Source organism: Serinus canaria, chromosome 22, assembly GCF_022539315.1.
Source record: "Serinus canaria isolate serCan28SL12 chromosome 22, serCan2020, whole genome shotgun sequence".
Lineage (NCBI taxonomy): Eukaryota > Metazoa > Chordata > Aves > Passeriformes > Fringillidae > Serinus > Serinus canaria.
Window position 1 is genome coordinate 130923 of NC_066335.1, and position 23965 is coordinate 154887.

General features: G+C 65.3%; 4 protein-coding genes across 8 annotated transcripts; 2 read left to right on the forward strand and 2 right to left on the reverse strand.

Moving 5' to 3' along the window:
- The first annotated feature begins 1412 nt into the window (after positions 1 to 1412).
- Positions 1413 to 7203, forward strand: GCK (glucokinase). 3 transcript variants are annotated; one of them, XM_050983115.1, is made up of 10 exons: positions 1413 to 1481; positions 3508 to 3670; positions 3776 to 3930; positions 4154 to 4273; positions 4363 to 4458; positions 4774 to 4873; positions 5470 to 5653; positions 5866 to 6021; positions 6639 to 6872; positions 6963 to 7203. In XM_050983115.1, exons 1-10 carry the CDS (start codon positions 1437 to 1439, stop codon positions 7105 to 7107), a joined length of 1398 nt encoding a protein of 465 aa, XP_050839072.1. In that variant the 5' UTR covers positions 1413 to 1436; the 3' UTR covers positions 7108 to 7203. The 3 variants fall into 3 exon arrangements, with proteins under 3 accessions (XP_050839072.1, XP_030089183.1, XP_030089184.1); XM_030233323.2 differs by lacking the exons at positions 1413 to 1481; positions 3508 to 3670; positions 3776 to 3930; positions 4154 to 4273; positions 4363 to 4458 and having other exon boundaries at positions 4782 to 4857; XM_030233324.2 differs by lacking the exons at positions 1413 to 1481; positions 3508 to 3670; positions 3776 to 3930; ... (1 more) ...; positions 4363 to 4458; positions 4774 to 4873 and having other exon boundaries at positions 5565 to 5643.
- Positions 7204 to 8851: 1648 nt separating this feature from the next.
- Positions 8852 to 10351, reverse strand: LOC103822668 (saposin-C-like). 2 transcript variants are annotated; one of them, XM_018922641.3, is made up of 5 exons: positions 10219 to 10351; positions 9751 to 9875; positions 9545 to 9673; positions 9291 to 9465; positions 8852 to 8949 (listed from the first exon to the last, which is right to left on the reverse strand). In XM_018922641.3, exons 1-4 carry the CDS (start codon positions 10250 to 10252, stop codon positions 9298 to 9300), a joined length of 456 nt encoding a protein of 151 aa, XP_018778186.1. In that variant the 5' UTR covers positions 10253 to 10351; the 3' UTR covers positions 8852 to 8949; positions 9291 to 9297. The 2 variants fall into 2 exon arrangements, with proteins under 2 accessions (XP_018778186.1, XP_009095908.2); XM_009097660.4 differs by having other exon boundaries at positions 9751 to 9872; positions 10219 to 10307.
- Positions 10352 to 10792: 441 nt separating this feature from the next.
- POLD2 (DNA polymerase delta 2, accessory subunit) lies at positions 10793 to 16207 on the forward strand. Of its 2 annotated transcripts, XM_030230442.2 has the most exons (11): positions 10793 to 10925; positions 11411 to 11652; positions 13470 to 13591; positions 14117 to 14240; positions 14316 to 14430; positions 14596 to 14794; positions 14899 to 14979; positions 15249 to 15406; positions 15505 to 15632; positions 15709 to 15810; positions 15888 to 16207. In XM_030230442.2, the coding sequence occupies exons 2-11, from the start codon at positions 11433 to 11435 to the stop codon at positions 16043 to 16045; spliced, it is 1407 nt and encodes a 468-aa protein (XP_030086302.2). In that variant the 5' UTR covers positions 10793 to 10925; positions 11411 to 11432; the 3' UTR covers positions 16046 to 16207. The 2 variants fall into 2 exon arrangements, with proteins under 2 accessions (XP_030086302.2, XP_050839068.1); XM_050983111.1 differs by lacking the exons at positions 10793 to 10925; positions 11411 to 11652 and adding an exon at positions 12450 to 12957.
- AEBP1 (AE binding protein 1) lies at positions 16164 to 23305 on the reverse strand. Its single transcript, XM_050983093.1, is given in 22 exon segments — positions 16164 to 17046; positions 17126 to 17225; positions 17299 to 17370; positions 17372 to 17439; positions 17529 to 17868; positions 17946 to 18125; positions 18388 to 18584; positions 18660 to 18783; positions 19062 to 19150; positions 19239 to 19383; positions 19461 to 19545; positions 19633 to 19772; positions 19867 to 19976; positions 20051 to 20125; positions 20204 to 20272; positions 20680 to 20769; positions 20872 to 21000; positions 21522 to 21608; positions 21703 to 21765; positions 22224 to 22295; positions 22508 to 22918; positions 23035 to 23305. Coding segments are annotated over 22 exon segments (3426 nt in total). The 5' UTR covers positions 23267 to 23305; the 3' UTR covers positions 16164 to 16498.
- Between the last annotated feature and the right edge of the window lie 660 nt (positions 23306 to 23965).

The following is a 23965-nucleotide window of genomic DNA, read 5'->3' on the forward strand; positions in this document are numbered from 1 at the left end:
CAACGCCCGCGCCCTCGCATTCCGGTGTCAACCGGACGACCAATCAGAGCAGCCGGAGTTGCGGCGCTCGTTCCTCGGGGCGGACAGCAGGGGGCGCTGTGCCCGGCGGGCAGCGGGGGCGGGGCCTGCTGGGCTCCCTGGGGCGGGGTCTCTCCCTGGGGCGGGGCCTGCTCGGCTCCCTGGGGCGGGGTCTCTCCCTGGGGCGGGGCCTGCTCGGCTCCCTGGGGCGTGGTCTCACCCTGGGGCGGGGCCTGTTCTGCTCCCTGGGCCGGGGGTCCCCTGTGCGGGGCGGGGGTCCCCTGCGTGGGACCCTGTCCCCGTGGTGTAGTGACCCTCTCTGAGAAGCGGGAACAGCCTCCGCCGGGTGCTGGGGGCCTCCCTGGGGAGTGGGGACCCTTCCATGGGGCGGTTCTGCCCCGGGGTGGGGACCCCTCCATGGTGGGGGCGTAGGGGCGGAACCCCGCAGCTTTCGGACCCCTCAGAGATGTGGGGAGCCCTCGTGGTTGGTGACACAGGGGCAGGGCTGCCAGGGCCCTCCTGTGACCCCGGAGGGGCAGGGGATGCTGTGGTGTGACCCTGCATCCCCCAGGCCCTGCCCTGCCGCCCAAAACCCTGTGCCCCCCCAGAGCCCCCAGGGCTGTCACCGTCCGGGCTTCCCGGCGTGTCCCACAGCGTCACCGGAGCTTTTGGGGTCCACCCATCACCGCGGTGCTCCTCATCCCACTCGGACCTCCCCTATTTCCGCCACACCGGGAGCATGACGTGGCTGCAGGGGTGCCGGGGTGCCCCATCCCGGCCCCACACCGGCGCCATCCCGGTCCCCGCGGTGCCCGTTCGGGGGTGCTGCGCTGTCCCGGGCCGGGGCCCGCAGCGCTCCGGCCGCCCTTGCCCCCGGCCGTGCCCGGTCGCCATGGGAGCGCGGTTGCCAAGCCGGCCGCTGGAGTGCTTGCCGCCACCATCGAGCCGTTGGCACGGCAACGGGGACACGGGTGACCCGGGGCGGGGTGCGGCGGGGAGGGTCCCGGCCGAGCCCGGCCAGCGCACCAGGGGTCTCCAGGGCTGCCGGAGCCCCCCGCGCTGGGCTGGGACCCCCAGGCAGCCCGGAGTCCCTGAGGGAGCCGCCGGAGCCGAGCAGAGCATGTGGGGCCGCAGGGCTGACCCCGCCGCGGCCCCGGGGCCCGCTCGCTGCCGCTCCGCCTGAGGGGGCCGGGACCGCCTCGCCGGGGCCTCTCGGGCCCTCGGATGAGATAAGGCAGCGAAAGTGGAGCATCCGCGAGGGACGGAGCGAGGGACGCGGCACGGAGCAGCCCAGGGCCCGCCGGACGCGCTCCAGGCCAGGGCAGGGCGCTGCCCCGGGCCGGGCACCACGGTGGGGACGCAGCGGCCGAGGGGGGCACGGCTCGGCCCGCAGCCCGCCCCAGCCCGCGCCTGCCCCCATGCTGGATCACCGAGCCAGGATGGAGAGCAGCAGGAAGGAGAAGGTGAGGTGCTGCAGGGGCCAGGGGGGCCGGGGGGTGAGGGGAAGAGTGCGGAGCCTCACCGGGGTCCTGCCTTCCCTGGTGCTCCCAGCGGCTCCAAAAGGCTCCAGGCCGGAGGATGGTGGCTGCTGGGGAGGACACCGGGGGCAGCCCTGGGGGTCCCCATCCCTGAGGTCACCCCCCAGCACAGTACAGGCCCTACAGGGGGGCTCGTGATGGAGCTGGGGGCGTTTGTGGGACGTTCTGCTGGCCTGGGATACTCCCACCCTCCCAACATTGCGCAGCTGCATCCCCAGGATGAGTTGGGGCCTGTCACCTCCTTCAGCTGGCTGTCATCGTGGTCACTGAGGCACCCAACAGGTGACACAGGGCTCATCCCCAGCCAAGAACCAGCTGTTTGTGGAAAGCATCCTCTCCCAGATGGATTGAGCTCAGGGGGTCATGGGTGAGGACAGTGGAGACATCCCCTGCTGCCAGCTGGGACACCAAGGGGACACTGAGGGGACACCGAGGGGACTCATCACATGCTGGACCAGCGGAGATGGGTGTCACTGGCCACTGCAGCAGCCAGCAGCCACAGGGTTCCCAGCTCCATCCCTTTGGTGGGATGTGTTGGAGCACATCATTTCCATGGGAAGCTGAGAGCCAAATAACGTCATGTGGGAAGAGCCAAGTCCTGACAGGGAAGGGCCAAACCCATGGTTTTGAAGGAAAGTGGGGAGATGAGTAGGGACACGAGGTGCTGAGATGGGAAAAACACTGGAGAAATAAAATTCAGACTCCCAGGTGCCAGCCTTGGGACGAGGACCCTCCGGCTGTGGCAGATCGGGGGTTCCCATGCCAAGTGGTGCCATGGGATTGATGGGCGCTGAATACCTGCAGCCAACAGCCCAGGAGGGATGATCAATCCAGCTCCATGCTTTCCTGGCAGGATTTTTCCAGTCGTTCTGCCCAAACACCCTCAGGATCAGAGCAAACCTTGCCACAGTGCTGCTGTGGGTGCCCAGCCCTGTTCCGGGGGCTCCGTGCTGCAGCCATGGCACTGGGGGCCAGGTGATGTGCCAGGGCAGCCAGGCTGAGCCACGGCAAGGGGTGCCCCCAGAGCTGGGGTGCTCCAAATCACACCCCAAACACTTTCCTGAGCCCCCTACCCCAAAACCTGTCAGGAAACAGCAGCAGCCTCGAGGCAAACATCTGTGTGCCTGGGAGAGGCGGTGACTAATGAGCCCTAATGCTGCCGGCTGCAGCTGGCCGGGAGGGAATGCCGGCCCCGCTCCATGCTCCATCTGACAGCCGGGGCACCTGGCCCCAGCTCTGCCGCCTAATGGAGGCTGCGCCGAGCCCGGGGTTGCTACGGAAAGGATAAACACGGATCCTGCTTGCCAGGTGCTTCCCTGGAGTGGGCCCTGCGGCTCTCCCTGGCAGCGAGACAAGGCAGCAATCCCCAGGAGCATTCCTGCCTGCCTGCCCTCTGCCCCATTTTAGCCCCACATTTGGTAGGTGAAAAACGGTACTCACGATTCCCAGTGGGACACAGCGAGAGGGATGCTCCCAGGGGAGCAAGGGGGACACACCAGCATCTTCATCATTAAAGAACCCCCCATCCTTGGTGGGAGATGCTGTGCTCCTCAAGGGCATGGCCAGGAGCACTCCTTGTTGGGAATGGCTCTGGGATTCATCAGGATGGGAGGTCCCAGGTCACTGCTGGAATGGTGACGGCTTCTACACAGCCATCCAAACAATTCAGCTGGTTGACAGGGATGGCAGGAGCCCAGTGCCAACCATGGCCCCCAGGGACACCGGAGCTGACCGTGGCATCCTGCAGGCAGCACCAGAAGGGGCCTTGGTGCCTCATGACAGTGCTATGGATTCCCTGCTCAGCAGGAGAATAACAGAGCAACAGGATAAGTCATTTCGAGGTGTCCATGTGAAAACAGGGCTGGGGGAAGGGAAACTTGGCTATTTCTTGTGGTTCAGGCCCCTTGCATCCCAGATTCCTGGTCCCTGGCTGACGCTGTGCTGTGTGCAGGTGGAGCAGATCCTGTCGGAGTTCCGTCTGAAGGAGGAGGACCTGAAGAAGGTGATGTACCGGATGCAGAAGGAGATGGACCGAGGGCTCAAGCTGGAGACACACGAGGAAGCCTCTGTCAAAATGCTGCCCACCTACGTGCGCTCCACCCCCGAGGGCTCTGGTACGGTGCCACTCCAGTCCCTTGTGTGCCACCCTTCCAGCTCCCTGTGGAAGGCTGAGCCTACCAAGAGCCCATCACCTTCTCCCCCTCTCCCTGGCTTTGCAGAGGTGGGAGATTTCCTGTCTCTGGACCTGGGCGGCACCAATTTCCGTGTGATGCTGGTGAAGGTGGGCGAGGGGGAAGAGGGGCAGTGGAAGGTGAAGACGAAGCACCAGATGTACTCCATCCCAGAGGATGCCATGACTGGGACAGCTGAGATGGTCAGTGGAGCACACGGGACATCCCATCCCATCCCATCCCGTCCCAGTCCCTTTCATTGTCTGTGTTTAGAGGGAACACCTGAGGGGACACACCCATCCATCCAGCCAGCAGAAGCTGGGGGTGGCCAGGCCTGGGGAACCCGTGGTGGGGGACAGCATCTGTCCAAGGGCAGTGGGAGGGTGGGGACATCCCTCAGGAAAGGCTGGACCTCCTGTCTTCCAGCTCTTTGACTATATCTCCGAGTGCATCTCTGATTTTCTGGACAAGCACCAGATGAAGCACAAAAAGCTGCCCCTGGGCTTCACCTTCTCCTTCCCTGTGCGACACGAGGACATCGACAAGGTGAGGGGGTGTCCGGGCAGCACGAGGGCTTGGGGGTCCCCAAGCCTCACCTAAACCACAGCCCCATTTCGGTCTGACCCCCATTGCAGGGCATCCTCCTGAACTGGACCAAGGGCTTCAAAGCCTCGGGCGCGGAAGGGAACAACGTGGTGGGGCTGCTGAGGGATGCCATCAAACGGCGAGGGGTGAGAGGATCCCACTGTGCTGGCACCTCCTGGCACCCCTAGCTGTTCTGCCAGGGGCTCACTGCAGCCTGCCTCTGCCTGCCACAGGGCCACTGCAGCCTGCTGTGTCCCCAGGAAGGGACCACTGGAGCGTAGCTGTCCCCAGATGGGGCTGCTGGAGCCAAGTGTGTCTCTGGGCAGGGCTGTTCCATGTGTGTGCACACACAGGTGCATGACACGTGCCCAGGCCCTCACCCTTGGGGACTGTCCGCCCCAAACCCACCTGTTTGGGGACAGCCTGGCCCCCCAGGAGCCCACACTGGTCCCTGTCCCCAGGACTTTGAGATGGACGTGGTGGCGATGGTGAATGACACGGTGGCCACGATGATCTCCTGTTACTACGAAGATCACCGGTGCGAGGTTGGGATGATTGTGGGTAAGATGCCCCTTCTGCAGGGACACGTGGCTGGGCACAGGGAGCTGTCCATGGGCCCGCTCCCCTGCTGCTCCCCCGTCCTTCTGGGGAGACACACCAACCACAGGGGATGGCAGTGGCACTCTGCTGAGGTGTCCTGCGGTTGGGACATCCGATGGCATTGCCTGGCCCCAGCATGGTTGGGGCACTTTGGGAGGAGAAAGGGGGTGGTCATCATAACAGGGCTGGTCCCCAAAGGGCTGCCCTGGCCCCAGGCTGTTGGTGGCTCTGGCCTGTGTTAGTCCCTACCACCCTTACAGGGAAGGATTTCTTCCTGGTATCCAATCTAAATCTCCCCTCTTTTAGTCTAAAACCTTTTCCCCATGTCCTGGAGCCACCCTTGAAGCAGTTGCATACCGTGGTGCCAGTCACCAGGCTGAGGAACATCCCTCAGGCTCCATATGGGTCCCAACCCCTGCCCTGGCATGTCTGGACCCCTCCAGTTCTTCCCCATTGCTCCACAGCACTGTCCCAGTTTTATCCCAGCTGGGATGGAGGGCTGTGGTGGGGGGTGTCAGTGCTGCCCCCTGCCCAGACCCATGCCCAGTTCCTGGCAGGGACGGGCTGCAACGCCTGCTACATGGAGGAGATGCACAACGTGGAGCTGGTGGAGGGCGATGAGGGGCGCATGTGTGTCAACACGGAGTGGGGGGCCTTTGGAGCCTCCGGGGAGCTGGACGAGTTCCTCCTGGAGTACGACCGCGTGGTGGACGAGACCTCCCTTAACCCCGGTCAGCAACTGTAAGGAATAGGAGAGATCCAGTTCCTCTGGGCGCCCCTCCCGTCCCTGCACCGCGCTGGGCTCAGCCCCCAGCAGGGCGTCCTCTGCCCTGGGCCATGCCCACGCACGGGAACACACCCAACAAGGAGGGGGGAGGAAAGGGGGGGTGCTCTGGGATGTGAGCCCTCAAATCCCAGCTCTGATGCCGCCCCCTGGCCTGTGCCCCACACAGGTATGAGAAGATCATTGGGGGGAAGTACATGGGGGAGATTGTGCGGCTGGTGCTGCTGAAGCTGGTGGATGAGAACCTGCTCTTCAACGGGGAGGCCTCTGAGAAGCTCAAGACTCGCGGGACCTTTGAGACCCGCTTCATGTCCCAGATTGAGAGGTACGAGGCTGGAGGAGGCACCCCAAAACCACCTGCCAGGCTGCATGGCACTGGGAGGCCTGTGCTCTCACTCTGCACGGCTCCAGGCATGCTGAGGAGTCTGTGCTCTTCCTCTGCATTGGGCTGTCCCACAGGGGTTCCCCCTGTTCCATCATCCCATAGCAGTCTGCTTTGACTGCCTCATTTTGGGGTCCTTTATCCTGTTCCCCCACACCAGCCTACTCTGACTGTCCACCCTGTGTTCTGCCACCCAAACCACAATGTACCCATCACGGCCCCATCATGATCCATCCCATTATTCCATACCTGCCTGCTCTTTCCCATATTGGGGCCCCCATGTCCCATCACCCCACATTAGGGGGGCCCACTGCCAGGTCCCTCTGTCTCATCACCCCACACTAGCCCCTCTAGAGCAGCCCCATTTGGGGTCCCCTATCCCATCACCCCACTCCAACCTGCTGTAACTGACCCAGTTGGGGTTCCCCATCCTGGCAGCCCATACAGCTGTCCCGTGTGAGGATCCCCCATCCCCTCACTCCCCCATCCTTCTCCGGGTGCCTCACACAGGGTCCCCACACTTCAGCCTTTGCCAACGCCCTTTTCTCCCCCTACCTCAGCGATTCCGACGACCGCAAGCAGATCTACAACATCCTGTCAGCCTTCGAGCTGCTGCCGTCGCGGACAGACTGCGAGATCGTGCGCCGGGTGTGCGAGAGCGTGTCCACGCGCGCTGCCCAGATGTGCTCGGCCGGGCTGGCCGGCGTCATCAACCGCATGCGCGAGAGCCGCAGCCAGGACACCCTCAAGATCACCGTCGGCGTCGACGGCTCCGTCTACAAGCTCCATCCCAGGTGGGCACCCCGGAGCCCAGGACACCCCGTCCCCTCCCTTCATCCCCAAAGCCCTGACCCCGTGTGTGACCCCGCGTTCCCCCTCCCCAGCTTCAAGGACCACTTCCACGCCACGGTGCGGCAGCTGACGCCCGGCTGCGACATCACCTTCATCCAGTCTGAGGAAGGCAGCGGGCGCGGGGCCGCCCTCATCTCGGCCGTGGCCTGCAAGATGGCCTGCATGATGGGGCAGTGAGCTGGACTCCGGGGGATGGCGGGGCCGGCAGTGAGCTGGACTCCGGGGGATGGCGGGGCCGGCGCTCCTCTGGGAGCAGACACGGATGCGGGGAGGAGGCGGCTCCGGCCCCCCAATAAATGGGGTGTGTGTGGACTTCTCTGGGGCCGTTTGGGCCAGTGCTGCTCTCTCCCCGTGCTGGTAGAGAGACCCCCATGGGGCTGCCCCACACCTATGGGGCGGCCACAGAGCTTCCCGTGCCCTCATCTCCCTCCCTCATCCTCACACAGCTGCAGCAAGGGGGGCTCCAGCACACCCCAGCCCCTTTGCTGGGAGAAAGCCCCCCAAGGGGGGTGGCCTAGAGATAAGGACTCTTTGGGGGTACTTTATGGGGGATGTCAGGGTAGAGGAGCTCTCCACCAGTGATTCCTGGGGTGCAGAGGCTGACCAGAGTGCACCAGAAATTGGCCAGATGGAGGGGGGCATACTGAGGGGTCCCCTCCAGCCATGTTCCCACCCATGTCCCCACCCATGTCCCCTGAAGGGTCTGGGGCACCCCAGAGACTTGAGTTCACCAGAGGCTCTGGAGCAGAGTGTTGGGGTCCCTCTGGGGCTCATGGGCACCCCAGGGTGTGGATGTTCTTTTAAGGATCTGGCAGTACCAGAGCACATTGTGGTTGGTTCTCTGAAGGCTCTGGAAGCTACCCAGGGTTTTGTGCCATTCTGAGGGTCTGGAGCACCCCAGGTGGAGGGGTCCTCCTGGGACACCACAGGGTGTTGGAAGTTTGGGGCCCACTCAGGGTGTTGCAGTCAGCCCGAAGGTACAGGCCATCCTGATGGTCTGGGGTTACATCTGTGATATTTGGGGCCACTGCCGGGGTCTGGGGGGCCCTGGGACACGGGGACACCTGGGATCTAGGGACATCGCAGGGTGCTGGGGCAGCTCTTGGGCATTCAGGACCACCTGGATCAGCACAGGGTGTGGGGCTGGGACTGCTGAGGGATCTTGGTGTCCTCACAAAGTGCAGGGTCACCCCATGGCTGGGGGGTGCACGTGCAGGGGCCGGGGACACAGGCGGTGTCCGTGTCACCCCAAGGGACAAAGCCACCCAGTGGTGCTGCTCCTGAGGGCCCCAGGGGTGGCACTGAGATCCCCAGGGATCCCCATTGCAGGTGGGGACGGGGATCCCTCTGCTCTGCATGGCTGCAGCCCTCAGCCTGCAGGATTCCCTGCATTCTGATTGGCTCACACAAGACATCCTGGAGCTCTGATTGGTGGCAGCCCTCAGAGAACTGCAATCTCTCTGTTCTGATTGGCTGGGGGCAAACATAAGAGATTCCCTGCACTCCAATTGGCTGGAATTAAAGGGAAAAAAAAAAAAAAAAAAAAAAAAAAGGGAGTGTGGAATTCCCTGTGCTCTGATTGGCTGGGACTGAAGCAGGGATGCCCTGTGCTCAGCTGGAACAGTGAGGACGATCCCAAGCCCATGGCAGCACCGGTGACAAGTGACAGTGCCAGGGACAGATGCAGTGCCAGGCATGGGGTGCATGGGGAGGGGACAGTGACAGCCAGGACCACCCAGGTGTGTGAAGGGAACCGCTTACCCCAACCCACACAGGACACATCCCCACCCTCCCGCTGGCACATCTGGTGTTACCTTGGCCCTGCTGGGGGCAGGCCAGGGCCAGGCTGTCCCCTGCCCGTGCCTGGTGCCATACACCCTTGTCACCATGTACCCCCAGGGCAGACAAACGAGACCCTGGAGCCAGAGGAGGGACTTTATTGTGGGGGAGGGGGATGGCTGGGCTGTGGGGGCATCGGGGCTGTGGGGGTGTCCGGTTTGGGGGCACTGGGGGCCGTGCCTGTGGAGAAAGGAAGGAGCAGGGGAGTCAGGGGCCAGTGGAAGCAGCTCCTCCAGCCCTCCCCCTGCTCCACAATGCCCTAGGGGGTGGCCTGGCTCACCGTCACCCTACAGAGTGCAGCAGGGAAGGTTCAGAAACCCCAAGAACACTCCCACCCCTCCGGCTGGTGTGGGGTGAGGGATGTGGGGTGCAAAGTGCGGGACGCAGAGGAGGGGTACGGGAGGCAGGACATAGGGTTCAGGATGCAGGGTACAGGATCAGGATGTGGGGTGCAGGACACAGGGTGTGGGACATGGGGTATGGCATGGGGATGCAGGATCAGGATGCAGGTGGGCACTGACCCTGTGCTCAGGAGCGGCAGATGCCCATGGCAGTGCAGATGTCCCGGGGCATGTCCCCGTTCTGCAGCCCTTCGGTGATCTGCTCCCGGTACTTGCTCACCAGCTGCTGGCACCGCCTGCCCACGGACCGGCCCAGCACCCGGCAGCCCTTCTGCAGAGCTGCCTCCACCGCCGACTGCCAAAGCCACCACAGGTCAGGGGGACACAGGGAGAGGCCCCCCGGCCCGGCCCCCCAGGCCCCCATCACCCCTCACCTCGTCGGGGTTGTCACCTGCCAGCGCCTGCATCTTCTTCAGGACCTTGGTGCACAGGCTGCACTTGATCCCCCTGCCCGGTGCCACCATGTCCCCATCAGCAACGCTGTCCCCATCAGTTGCATTCCCCTGTGGGGACACAAAGACCCTCAGGGCTGCCTGGACCCCCAGGTGGCCCTGGCAGTGCTCGGGGTTGGGGTGCTCACCAGGGCCAGGCTGTCCTGGAGGTGCTGGCACTGCTGCTCCCAGCCGCAGCGCGTGGCCATGGCCGTGTCCCAGCACCAGGAGCTGGGGTCACCCTGGCAGGGCGGGGAGGCCGTGGCCTGTGCTGCTGCACGGGGACAGGACAGTGAGAGTGGCTGCAGGTTGGGTGCCCATCACCGAGGTCCCCAGGGGTCCTGGAGGTGCCCAGACCCCTAAGCGACCAGCCCCAGGTACTCAGCCCCATCCCCACCACCCTTCCTGCCTGTCGCCTTGTTCTCTTTCCCACACCCCTGAGTGCCTGTCCCACACAGACCCCATCCCCACCACACACAGCTCCCCACACAGACCCCAGCCCCACCACACACAGCTCCCCACACAGACCCCAGCCCCTTGAGCTCAGTCACACAAGCTGCCGTCCCCGTTGTCCCCCGGTGTCCTGTCCCCCCGGGGAGGCAGGAGGGTCCCGTTACCTCCCAGCAGCAGCAGGAGGAGGGTGGCCGCCATGGTGAGCCCGCTGTGCCGTGACAGCAGGTGACTGACTGGCCGTGGGTGGCTGCCTGCATCCTGACACCTTTTATAGCGGGGCCGCGGGCTGTGGGGGTGGGGGACCGAAACCCCAAAACCCCTTAAAACCCAACACGGCTGCTTCCCAGGGCCCTTCCTGCCTCACAACTCCACCCCCGCGCGAAGGGGTTCGGGGGGGACACGGAGAGCTCAGCACCCCCAGCCTCGCCCCTCAGGAACCGGCCGGGCCCCCGAGGGCCTACCGGGGGGTCTGTCCCGGCTCCTCCCGGGACCCCTCCGGGCTCCGGGGAGCGCCAGGGCTCGGTGTCTCCTCTGGGGTCGGTCACGGTGTGCCCTTCACCCCATGGGTCTCGAGGGGCCCGGCTCCGTGCCGCTGTCCCGGTCCCCGCCATGTTGTGTCGTTCCTCCCCCCCCCCCCCCGCCCCCAGCGGGGTCTCGCGCCGGCCCCGGTCCACGGCGGTTCTCGCGGCGGCTCTGACGTCACTTCCCCGCGCGGCGCACCGCTTCCGTGAGTGCGGCCTTCGCGCCTTTTCCCGCCGCGGCCCCGCCCCCATGGCGGGCCCCGGTACTGGCGGCGACCCTCGGCCTCCGACCCCTGACCCGGGACGGACCGACCCCTGACCCGGGACCGGCCTCCGACCACCCCTCCCCGGTACGGACCTGCGGGAGCCCCGGGCCGCGGCCAGGCGGCTGTGCCCGTTTGGGAGCGGGGGAGACCCGGCGGGGGGATCCTGTGAGGTCTGCAGCCTGCGGGTCTGGGGGGCTGCTGTGTCCTGGGGGCTCCCGGTGCCGCGGGGAGGGCGATCGTGCCGGAGGCTCTGTGTTTGATGGGGGGGCGCTGGGCACGGCCAGGGGGCTGTGCAGGGGCTGGGTCCCTCGGGGAGCCCGTGTACTTTGTGGGGGCTTCAGGTGTCCTGCTCTGGGGGGGATCGGAGGAGACGATGGTGCGGGCACCAGGATGAGTGTGGGGATGCCCTGGGTGGGAGGAAGGGGTGCAGCGTGCACAGGGAGGGTCAGACCCGGACGCGGTTTGTATTTTGGGGGTGGAAGGATCATTTTCGGGGGGACTGTTTTGCCTTGGGGTGACAGCGATGGCCAGGCGGGACCCAGATCCTCATTCCCCGGCTTGCTTTCCAGACCCGTGGTTGGATCCCCGAGGATGTTTTCGGAGCAGGCGGCCCCCACGGCGCAGGGGCTGCTGGCCCCCCCCTCGGGCGAGCCCCCCACCTTCCCCCGGGTGGCGGTGGAGGGCTACTCGGACCTGTCGCAGCCCTTCCGGCTGGGCGAGCGCAGCTTCTCCCGGCAGTACGCCCACGTCTACGCCGTGCGCCTGGCCGGCATGCGGCCCCGCCTGGAGCGGCGCGCCCGCGGCCGCTGGGGTGAGCGGGGAACGCACTGCCCCGGGGAAAAGGGAAACACTGAGAAAAACACTGCCTGGGGGAAATACTGCCCAGGGGAAAAGGGCAAGCACTGCCCCAGGTGAAACACTGCCAGGGGAAGAGGGGAGAACACTGAGAAGAGCACTGCCCCGGGAGAAACACTGCCCCAGGGGGAAACACTGCCCAGGGGAAAGGCACTGCACTGGGGAAATACTGCCCCAGGGAGAAACACTGCCCCGGGGAAAGGCACTGCCCAGGGGAAGATACTGCTCCGGAAAACACTGCCCCAGGGCAGGGAGACCACGATTGTCACATCCCTCCCGATTGTCACATCCCCCCCGACACGATTTAGGGAGCAGGAGTTGTGAGGTTTGTCAGGGTGGGGCTGGGGGGCCCAAGCCAGGAAGTGGGGTGCAGGGGGGGTGAGAGATGCTGGTTGTGCTGGGGGGGCTGTTTCCTGTCCTGGGGGGTTGTGGTTCTGCGGGTGGGACCCTCGCTCAGAGTTTCCATCCGCGGGATGAAGCAACACTGCTGGGGCTCTGCCCCCCCTCCCCAGCCTGGGCACGGCCTGAGATCAAATTTCCTTCAGCTTTGCCCTTCTATGGGCAAAACCCCCTTCAGTGGGAGCTTTTGGGCCAGACGCCTGCTCCTGTGCTCTCCCCAGCCCGGTGGGCTGTGTGGAAGCAAAGCCAGTGCTGGTCCCACTGCGGATGTCACTCCTTGGTTGGCCACCCTGGACTTTGCCAAGTGTGACAGGACCCAGTGGTTTGTAAAGCTCCACCTCCTGGAGTCCTGGGATGGGACCAGATTCTGGGGTTTGTCTCCCAGCAGGAAGCGCCTGCAGGCAAAAATCTGGAGAGCACAGCCCCCTCCCCCCAAACACACATTTTGGGGAGTTTGAGCCAAAAATAAGAAACTTCAACGGGATTGTTTTTGTTCTGACTCAGAGTGTTTGCATTCCTGGGCTCGGGAATCCATGTTTCCAGTGTGGGGTGCCAGGGATGGCAGTGGGGTGCTCTCCCTGGGACAAGAGTCACGTTCAGCAGCACATGATGAGCAAAGTGGGATTTTGGGGGGGAGAAATGTCACCCAGAATGGATGAGGAGCTGGTGCAGGCAGTGTTGCTTTGGGAGAGGAGACCAGGAGCAGGTTCCTTGCTCTTCTCCAGGGCCTCAGGCTCAGGCTGGACTTCACAGGCTGGTTTAAACAGGGAACGACAGTGCCACAGCCACATCCTGGACGGGAGGACATGCACTGGATGGGGCTGGAGCACCTCTGCGTCCCCAGTTTTGGGCTCACCTTGTGGTGAGGGAGATTTTTTGCTCCTCTCATAGCCTACATCCCCTGTGGATCCCTGCCTAAAGCCCAGGGACCTGTCAGCATGCCAGGACCTTCTCTGGAAGTGAGGGGGATCCTGAATTCCAGCAGGGATGTGGGGCAGAGGATCTGGCCCTGGCAGAGGCCAAGTTTGGGGTGCTGAGTGATCTCCTGTTTGGGTCATCCCCTGGGTGGAAGGCAGGAGCAGCAGCCCCCATGGCCAGGGTGCATCCTGGGCCCTTCCCAGGCAGAGCTGTTAGTGGGAGCTGAACACGGCATCGTGACCCAGCTCTCCCCCCAGCAGAGGAAATGCCTGCAGGCTTGCAGGCTCTGGAATGCTCCTTGGCCCCATCTGGCCCACACATGTCTGCTGGGCGCCGTGCCTCGAGGAGAGGCAGGAGGCTCCCAACATTCCCCAGCACCAGGGCCCTTCAGCTGCTCCCGCCAGCCCTGCCCCTGCCTGCTGCCCCCCCGGGCCACTGACCCCCGTGTCTCCACAGGGAATGACATTGCCCTGCGGAGGCTCTCGGAGCTGCAGGAGGGAGAGAAGTGCTGTGTGGTGGGGACGCTCTTCAAGGCCATGCAGCTCCAGCCCTCCATCCTGCAGGAGATCAGCGAGGAGGTAATGGGCTCGCCCCCTCCTCCACACAGCTCAGGGAGTTGTGCCAGCACACCTGAGAGCTCACCATGGCTTCCCTGTGCTCCTTCTAGCCAGGGAACTGGCAGAGATTTGAGCAGGATGGCCTGGCCCTGGATGCCACCTTGGTGTCACCTCTTGGTGCCAGCATGTGTGGACACCTTCCACTAGCCCAGGTTGCTCCAAGCCCCATCTAGCCTGGCCTTGGACACTTCCAAGGATTCAGGGGCAGCTACAGCTGCTCTGGGCAGCCTGTGCCAGGGCCTCACCACACTCACATTCCTTCCCCATATCCAGTCTAAACCCACCCCTTGTCCATCTGTCCATCCCCCACCCACTTGCCACCACTCTTGCTCTTGAGTGAAACCAGCCCACCCAGGGGGTTCCAGCTGCCAGGGCCCCCAGCTGGGGTGTTGGCTGTACTGGTGATGGGAGGCTGGGGTTGGGAAGGGTCCCTGGGGGCTCCTGGTCCTTGCTGAGACCATCAGAGCTGTCCCCGTGCCCTTGCAGCACAACCTGGTGCCTCAGCCACCCCTGCCCAAGTACATCCAGCCCTCTGACGAGCTGATGCTGGAGGACGAGCTGCAGCGGATCAAGCTGGAAGGAGCCATTGATGTGCAGAGGCTGGTGACAGGTAAGGGACAGCGCTGGCTCTGGTGGCAGCTGCCCTGCAGGGGCTGGCTGGGGCTGAGTGCCTGCTGTGCTGCAGGGACCATCGTGGCTGTGTATGGCTGCGAGCAGGAGGATGGCAGGTTCCTGGTGGAGGATCACTGCCTCGCCGACCTGCCGCCCCCGCTGCCCTGGAGCGGGCCCAGCTCCGACCGGTGAGGCAGCAGCAGCAGGACTGGGGCTGGCACTGTGTCCCTGCTGCGTCCCTGAGCCCCTTCTGCCAGGGGGGCTGCCAGGGGGTCTGGGCCCCCTGCCCTGGCTCTCTGAAGCCCCTGAGTTCGGGAGCATGGCACACTGCCTGAGCCTCTCCATCCGTGCAGGTTCGTGCTGCTGGCCTCGGGGCTGGGGCTGGGCAGCATGAGTGGGGAGGCCCTGCTGAGCACTCAGCTGCTGGTGGATGTGGTGACAGGGCAGCTGGGTGCAGAGGGCGAGCAGAGTTGCGCTGCCCACATCACCCGTGTCATTCTGGCCGGGAATCTGCTGAGCCAGAACACCCAGAGCCGAGACACCATCAACAAGGTACAGCGAGGAGGGGGCTGCTTCCTTGCCTGAGGCACTGGGAGGGTGTGGGGAGGGGGCAGAGGGGTTCAGGGCTGTCCCTCACTGTCTTCCTACTTACCCAGGCCAAGTACTTGACCAAGAAGACACAGGCTGCAAGCGTGGAAGCTGTGAAGATGCTGGACGAGATCCTGCTGCAGCTCTGTGTGAGTGCTCAGGGTTGGCCAGGAAGTCGGGTTCCTCTGGGGGAGGGAGCCTTGTTCTTGAGGCGGAGTAGCAGTCTGAGGTGGCAAAACCTCCTTCCCCAGCACCCAGCTTCCCTATGAGCACCCCATATGGGGAGGCAGCTCCAAATGCTTCTCCTGGGATCCTCGGCGAAGCTGGGCAGGGTGTCCTGGGGAAAAGGAACAGCAGTGCCAGCAGGGCTTTGCCCTGAGCCCCCTTGGAGGGAGGTTTGATCCCACTCTACCCACAGACCTCGGTGCCCGTGGACGTGATGCCCGGCGAGTTTGACCCCACCAACTACACGCTGCCGCAGCAGCCCCTGCACCGCTGCATGCTGCCCCTGGCCAGCGCCTACGCCACGCTGCGCCTCGTCACCAACCCCTACCAGGCCAGCCTGGACGGCGTCAGGTCAGCAAACCCGCCAGCTCTGCTGGCTGCCGTGGGACCGAGGGACACATCCCACGCGTCCAGCATCTAAGGCTCCCCTTCTTTCCTCCATAATGTAGGTTTTTAGGGACCTCAGGACAGAACATCAGTGATATCTTCAAGTACAGCAGCATGGACGACTACCTGGAGATCCTGGAGTGGACACTGCTGGCAGGACACATCAGCCCCACAGCCCCAGACACCCTGGGTATGGTGAGGGTTGGGGGGTTGTTGAATGGGGGGGCTTTGCCAGGGGCTCCTCCCTTAATTCCCATCTTCCCCAGGCTGTTACCCGTTCTACAAATCTGACCCGTTTATCCTCACCGAGTGCCCTCACATCTACTTCTGTGGCAACGCGCCCCGCTTCCAGTCCAAGCTGCTCCAAGGTGGGTCTCACCGCACCCCCAGACCCTCCTGAGGCTGCCGGGGGGCTCCTCTGCCTGACACCCACCTGTGTTTGCAGGGAAGGAGGGGCAGCGGGTGCTGCTGGTGACGGTGCCAGACTTCAGTGCCACGCAGACTGCCTGCCTCGTCAACCTGCGCGACCTCAGCTGCCAGCCCGTCACCTTCTCCAGCTTCGGGGCTGACGGTGAGGACGGGGACATGGAAGTTGGACATTGACCACAGGGAGGGCACAGACTGCACAAGCTCCCACCCCTCGAGGGGTCCTGGCACCCACTCTCGCTCTCTGTCCTCTGGGAGGGTGACAGAGCTGGGGAAGCACTGGAGGGACCAGATGTTCATACCAATATAACTTGATTTATTTGTGTAACAAAAACTGTATGGAGGGGAGGAAGGCTGTGCCCGCCTCCATGGGCCCTGCCCAGGAGAGCAGTACCACCCCTGCCACCCCGCTGGGACACAGACAGTGGGCTGGCCCTGCCTGGCTCTGAGGGATGGGGTAGCATGTCCCTGACAGCACCCATCTGTTGGTGACAATGCCTGCAGTCCTTGGAAGCAGCAAGATGAGGGGCTGGAGCCCACCTGGAACAGCTGCCTGGGCTCAGGGAAGGTGTTGGAAGCGGATGCCAAAGCGTCCGACCGTGGCTTGAAGCAGTGAGGGGTCACGTGTCCCTAGTCCCCAAAGTTCACGGTGTAGGTTTCGGCCGTGGTGAGCGGCTGCGCCGTGCCCGTGTGCAACTCCCAGCCCTCCGTCTCTGTCACCAGCTCGGTGACCACCTCTGTCTCCGTGTCCATCTCCCAGGTGCCGGCAGTGGGTGGCTCCTGGCTCCAGGGCGTGTAGGCCGTGCTGCTGAAGGGGAAGGGCAGGGCCGTGCTGGGCGGCGGGGCCGTGGGGCCGCCAGTGGTGGTGGCGTTGAGGCGCCGCAGCCGCAGCTGCTCCCGCAGCCGCATGCGGTGCCGCAGGCGCAGCCGCAGGCGCAGCCGCTCGCGGGGTGTCATGGGCCGGCCCGGCACCACGCGGCGGATCGGCCGGTTCCCGTTCATGGCCATGATCTCCCGGATGCGCTTCCAGTTGGAGCGGGACAGGACGAAGTTGCACTGGGTGGCCCCGATGTCGTAGAGGACGTGGCAGGTCTTGACGCTGGGGTTGTAGCCCTCGGCCCGCGCCGACACGCGGTACTCGCCCGGGTTCAGGATGCGCCAGTAGTCCCCGCCGCTGGCTGCGGATTTGGGGGGCAGCAGGTGGGGTGGGGGTGGCACAGTGCTGCCAGCCCCCTGCCAGCACCTCACTCTACCTACCTGTCCTGACGTTGTGGTTGATGCCCCCCACCACAATGGTGGCGTTGGCGATGGGCTCTCCCTGCTGGTCTGTCACCACACCCTTGATTCCCCGGTGGATCTGGGTGAGGAAGAGGGATGAGTGGAACTGTGTGGGACAGGTGGGGCAGCTGTGGTCGTGTCCCACTACACACCTGCTCCATGAAGGTGAGCAGAGACTCCTTGTTGTTCTCCCACTCCTGCTGCAGCTCACTCTCGTGGGGGAAACTTGTCACAGCCCAGGTAAATGGAGAGCTCCAGGCAGTTGGTGTGCAGGTAGCTGAAGTCATTCATACCTGCAAGAGCACAGACACGCCCACCCAGCCCCTCGCTCACCTGCCAGTGGCCGGGTTGTGGGGCAGCCAGGCCCCTGGCCCCAACTCACTGCCAGCCCGGGGGCGCCACTTGGCACCCTGCACGATGCCCATGGCGTCGGTGACGTCCTGCGCGTGGCAGCCCCCGCGGAAGGTCTCGGCCATGCTCAGGTGTGCCGAGGCGTAGGAGATGGCGAGCCAGCGGAACACGGCGTGGTCGGGGGTCTCCTGCAGCTCAGGGCGCTCGTCCTCATAGTCCAGCAGGTGAGGGGCAGCCGCCGGCGTCGGGGGGCTGGGCCGGGCCGTGTCGAAGGGGAAGGACACCAGCTTCTCCCCACCCTGCAGGTTGGCTCCCAGCACAAAGGGGTTCTTGTCCATCCACGCCATGACAGCCCGTGTCTCCACTGCCACCTGTGAGGCGGGCACAGGGCATGAGGTGTCACCCCCTGCCACTCTGTCCCCGGCCCCGTGCCCTGGGCCGCACTCACCGCCGCATCCTCGGACAGGTAGTGCTCCGGGATAGGGATGTGGTGGTTGGGGAACTGGTGGGGCACCAGCCGCCTCTCCTCGGCTGCCCACAGCGCCGAGGCCAGGTCAGGGAAGTTCTCAAAGAGGTCAAAGCCTTCCTCTGTCCAGTGGCCCAGTGCCCAGTTGCCCAGTTCAGAGCCCTGCAGGCAGCCCAGTACACTGGTGAGTCCAGGGGGGGCTGTGTCCCACCACCCACGTCCCATCCCACTGCTCCAGGTCCCATCCCCTACCCTGACACATCTGAGGTGCCCAGCTTGGAGCCCTGCAGCCAGCCCAGGGCGCTGGTGAGCTGTGAGGGGGGGCTGCATCCTACTGCTTTGCCATCCCCTCCCACTGCCCCACGGCCCACCCCACACCCTCCCCTGCTCTGCTGTCCCATCTCACTGCCCCGTGGCCCCTCACCGCCTCGTGGGCCAGCTCGTAGCCGTCGGGGTTGAGGGAGGGGACCAGGTGGATGCGGGTGTCGCTGACCAGGCCCCGCACGCGGGGATTCCCGTCCTGGTACTCCTTGCACAGGAACTGCATCAGCAGCAGCAGCAGCTCCCGGCCCAGCGCCTCGTTCCCGTGCAGCCCCGCCGTGTAGCGGAACTCGGGCTCACCTGGAGGGGGCCCAGCAGGGTCAGCAAACACCCGGCACTGTGGCTGGGGGCCCCGGTCCCTCACACCTGCCTCACCCGTCTCATGCTCGCCCGGGTTGTCGGAGACCTCCATGGCGTAGATCTTCAGCCCCCGTGAGCTCTTGCCAATGTTGTAGATGCGGGTGATGGTGGGACACTCCTCATTCACCACCTTCATCAGCTGTAGGGTGGGGAGACAGGGGGCAGTTCTTGGGGGACGAGCCCAGAGCTGCAGATGATCCCATGCCCATGGAGGGTCCCACCCTATGAAGATGCCCACCACCATGGAAGTGCCCACAACCACAGAGAATGCCATGCCCCAAAGATGTGCCCACCACCACAGAGGTGCCCACTCCTCATGGAGGATCCCACCACCATGAAGGATCCCACAACCAAGGGTGTCCCATCCCCTACAAAGGATCCTAGCCCTCGCCATATCTGCCCCCCAGCAATGCCCACCTGCCTCATGTCCTTGTAGGAGTGGTGTCGGAAGTCCAGGTTGTCCGTGGAGGTCACCTCATTCTGCTGGGTGTAGTAGCTGCTGACAGCTGTGGAGGGGACAGGGACAGAGCAGTGGGGGATGGCTGCAGAGGTCCCACCCCCGTGGTCCCCAGGCTGCTTTGGGGTGACTGTTACCAGAGAGGGGACACCCCAGGACCTCAAGGCGCAGGCAGAGGCTCCCGTTCCAGCGCTGGGGGTAGATGCGGATGTAGCGGGCCACCACTGGCTCGGGGAACTCGCTCAGCACCGGCGTGTCCTTGTCCACATTGCCATAAAACATCTGCCCAGGAGGGAGAGATGTACCCCAGAGGCTCCCTCCCCGTGGCTGCCCCGTCACCCGCCCAGAACAGCCCCCACCATCTCCTCGTAGCCGTTGCTGTACATCACCCAGTGCTGGCTGTCGTTGCTGAAGCCCACGTAGAAGCTGGTGACAAAGTCATCGCTGTGGGAGGACAGGGACAGGTTGGGACGGGGGTCCCCAGGCTGCAGCCCCTGCCAGGTCCCCGGCTGCAGCCCCAGGTGCCCGTACTGGATCTGGGAGTCGCGGCCCTGGGTGATGACCCCGGTGAACAGGGTGACGCGGCGCGTGTCCACCTCGAGCCAGTGCGCGCGGCTGTCGTCCTCGGCGCACCAGGCGCCATCGAAGAAATCCTCCTCGTTGGTGCCCGCCTGGGGAGCAGGGAGGGGGTGTGGGCAGGGGGTGTCACCACGACCCGTGGGGCGTGGGCAGGGGTGTCACCGTGGGGCAGGGGGTGACCCTCACCTGCATGTTGAGGCGGCCGCGCTGGGCTCCCAGCCCGTGGCGCAGCATGGAGGAGGCCAGGATCTGGTCGTCCTCGATGCGGTGGGACTCCAGCCCGATCGGGGGACACCCTGGGGACAGAAAGGGGTGATGAGCTTCCCCCCCATCAGGGTGTCCCTGTCACCCCAGGAATGGGGACACTCACTTTTCTTCTCTGCTGGAGGGGCCCATTCCTCCTCATCTGGATCCCACTTCTTTCCTCCTGTTTTTTTTGGTTTTCCTGGCAAAGGAGAAGGCACAGTGAGGGGGCAGGGACGGGGACAGGTGTGAGGGGACAGGAATGGGGGCTGGCACCCACCTTTGCGGTCCTGGCCCTTCTCCTCCACCCAGCGCTCCTCCTCCTCCTCTTCCTCTTTCTTGGGCTTCGCTGTTGGGGAGGTGACACCAGTCCCAGGAACATGCCACCCACCCCAGGAACGTGCCACTGATGCTAGGGGGTGTGACACCCACCCCAGGAACATGACACCTCCCTCACCATGCAGACATGTCACTGGGACATGCCACCCACTCCTGTGGGATGTGCCCCCATCCCTGAAACATGACATCCACCCTGGCAATGTGACATCCTCTCCAGGGAGGTGACACTCACCATGCAGATGTGTCACCTATCCCAGGGACGTGTCACTGACCACGGGACACGTGACCCCCCCTGGTGATGTGCCACCCACCATGGGGATGGACGCCAGCCCGGGCACATGCCACCCTCCCTGTGGCTCTGCCATCGACCCTGGGGCACACGTGTCCCCCCTGCCAGGCCCTGCCCACCCCTCTCACAGGCTCTGATTTTCTCCTCGTCCGTCTCCATCCTGTCCTCTTTGTCCGGGTGCTCGTGGGGCTTGGTGGGGGGTGGCAGCCCGTAGGACCCTGGGGGGCACAGGGGGGGCTGGGCAGGTTCTGGAGATGGGGGACAGGGATGGGGATGTTTGGGGTGCTGGGGCTCCCCGTCCCTCCCCGTTCATCACTCACAGTCGTCGTAGTCCGGGGGCTCGAAGCCCTCGCCGTAGTCACCCTCGGTCACCGGGCCGGGCAGGGGGGGCTGCGGGGGGGGCTGTGGTGGGGGCTGCAGGGGGGGCTGTGGTGGGGGCTCCTCGGGCCCTGCTTGGGGGGAAGGGGCTGTGCTGGAGATGGGGATGCAGTGAAGGTCCCCATGTCCCTAAAGGGCACCCTCTGTCCCCTCTGGGGTCCCTTTGGGGTCAGCACACCCCTCGGGCACCCACACTTCCCTTTCGGGTCCCCATGTCCCCACCAGACCCCTCTGTATCCCACTGGGATGCCCATGCCCCCAGGAGATCCCCACGAGTGCTCCCCACCAAGAGCTCCCCATGCTCCAATGGGACCTCCACGTCCCTGCAGGGTCCCCATGCCCCCACAGGGTCCCCATGTCCCTGCAGGGTCCTGTGTGTCCCTACAGGATCCCTCTATGTCCCCACAGGGCCCCTGTGCCACCAAGAGATCCCCAGACCCCTAGAGGGTCCCCGCAGCCCTTACACTGTCCCCATGTCCACCCCAGCTCCAGGCTGCCCCAAAGTGTTGCTCCCCTGGGTTGCCAAGGCTGGGGACTGTCCCCATTGTCACCCTGAGGGTGCCAGCCCCCGTGTCCCCACCCTCCCACGTACGTGTCTCCTCGGGCTGGGGCCACACCCGCTCAGGTCTCCTCCTGCCCGGGGGCTTCGGGGGCTTCTGCTGCCTCCGGATGAACTCGACTGGGGACACAGAGGGTGGCACTGGCTGTGTGCTGAGGGGCAGGGGGACGTGCCCAGTGCCCCCAGTGCCCCCAGGCTCAGCCCAGCTCCGTACAGTCCTCGTAGTCCTCCCGCTCCAGCTGCTCGTTGTAGTCCAGGGTCGGGGGCTCCGGCTCCTCTGCAGAGAAGGGACACAGGGGTGAGGCAGGGGACAGCAGGGAGGTGGCACTTGAGAACGGGAAGGAGCCCTGAGGTGAGGGTGGTGGCCCTGGGGCACACAGGGGGTGACACTTGGGAGCAGGGAATGGGTCCAGGGCAGGGAAGGGACACCAGGGAGGAGGGAGGTGGCCCCAGCATGCAAGGGGATGGCACTGGGTGCAGGGAGATGGGGCACAAAGGAAGGTGACACAGGGGTGCAGGAAGGTGGCAGGTGGGAACAAGGAGGTGGCCCGTGTTACAGGAGCATGGCCCTGGGGAGCTGGGACGGGACACTGGGGTGCAGGAAGGTGACATTTGGGGACAGGGAGGGCGTCCCAACACAAGGAGAGAGCCCCAGGGTGCAGAGCAGTGGCCCTGGCCTGCAGAGGAGTGTCCCCAGGACAGGGGGGGGTGGTGGCCCTGGCACTGGGCACTCACCTGGCTGGGGCTCAGGGTTCCAGTCCTCCCGGCCCAGCCCCCAGCGCTCATCTGGGGGCTCCTCCAGCTCTCCTGGGGACAGGGACAGAGCGAGGGGGTGGCACGGCCTCCCCAGGCCCTGTCCTGGCCCCCCCAGCCCCACAGCAGGGAGAAAATCCCACGGGAGGAAAGGGGGGGACAGAGCCCAGCCGGCTGTAAGGTGCTGCCAGGATGTGGGGTGCAGCTCTGCTGAGAGCTCCCACTCCAGCCCCACGAGGGGCAAGATGGGTGCCCCCAAAACTCACCGCGGACACCTCCATCCTCCTCCTCCTCCTCCTTGTGAGAAGGCTCCAGGAACTCGGGTGTCTCTTCATCCTCCTTGCCCTGGGAGGGCTCTTGAATAGTGGGGGGACTTGGTGGCACTGGTGGCTTCTTGCCAGAGGGTTTGGTGGCCTTGGGTGGCTTCTCCTTGGGCTTTTTGGAGCCTTTTGGGGCCTTTTCAGAGCCTTTTGGGTTTTTTTCTGAGCCTTTTGGTGGGTTTTCAGAGCCTTTGGGCGGCTTCTCCTTGGGTTTCTTGGGGGGTTTGTTCTTGCCCCGGTCCTTGTCCTTGACCTTGTCCTTCTTGGGGCCCCGGGGTCTCTCCTTGGGCTTCTTGGGGGGCTTTTCCTTCTTCCCCTTCCTGGGTTTCTCAGGCTCCGGCAGCGGCCCCGGAGCGCCTGCGGGGACGGGAGGGGGAGCGGCCGCCGAGGCGGGGTGAGCGCGGCGGGGCCGGGCCGGGGGAGCCCCCGTCCCGCAGCCCCGCTCCCGGGGGATCCCGGTGCCCAGCGCTCACCCGTGCCGGTGCCGGTGCCGGTGCTGAGGTCGGTGCCAAAGCCCAGCTCAGTACCGTCCCCGTCCCGGTCCCCGCCGTCCCCGGGTCCGAGGAAGCCCCGCAGAAACTCCTCGATCTCGGCGTCGGAGAGCGCGGGGGGGCCCGGGGCCGCCCCCGGTGCCGGTACCGGCAGCAGCGGCAGCAGCGCGGCCGTCAGCAGGAGGCAGGAGCGGGGCGGCCCCGCCGGGACCATCGCGCTGCGCACCGGCCCCGGTACCGGAGAGCCCCGAGAGCCCCGGGCGGGCGGGCGGGGGGCGGCGCTCGGCCGGGGGCGGGACCCGCTCGGCACCGGCGCTGAACGGGACCGGGACGGCACCGAACGGGACGGGCACCGGGACTGCCGGGAACCCGCACTGGCACCGGGATCAGCACCGGGACTGCCAGGGACCCGCGCTGCCTGGCACCGGCACCGGCACCGGCTGGGACTGGTACCGAGCCCACACCGGCTCCGTGCGGGGCCAGGCTCGCAGGGGCTGGCGCCGCATCAGCGCCCGCACGGCCTGGGGAGCAGCAGGACACCGGTGCCACCAGCCCAGTGCCACCAGCCCGGCCCCGGGGCTGGCACCGGCACCGCGCGCCCAGCACGGGCGGGCACACGGCAGCGCCTGCCCGTCTGTGCCCCCAAACCCGGCACCGCCTGCACCCCCACACCCCTGTGCCCCCAAACCCGGCACCGCCTGCACCCCCACACCCCTGTGCCCCCAAACCCGGCACCGCCTGCACCCCCACACCCCTGTGCCCCAAACCGGCACGCCTGCACCCCACACCCCTGTGCCCCCAAACCCGGCACCGCCTGCACCCCCACACCCCTGTGCCCCCAAACCCGGCACCGCCTGCACCCCCACACCCCTGTGCCCCCAACCCTGGCACCGCCTGCACCCCCACACCCCTG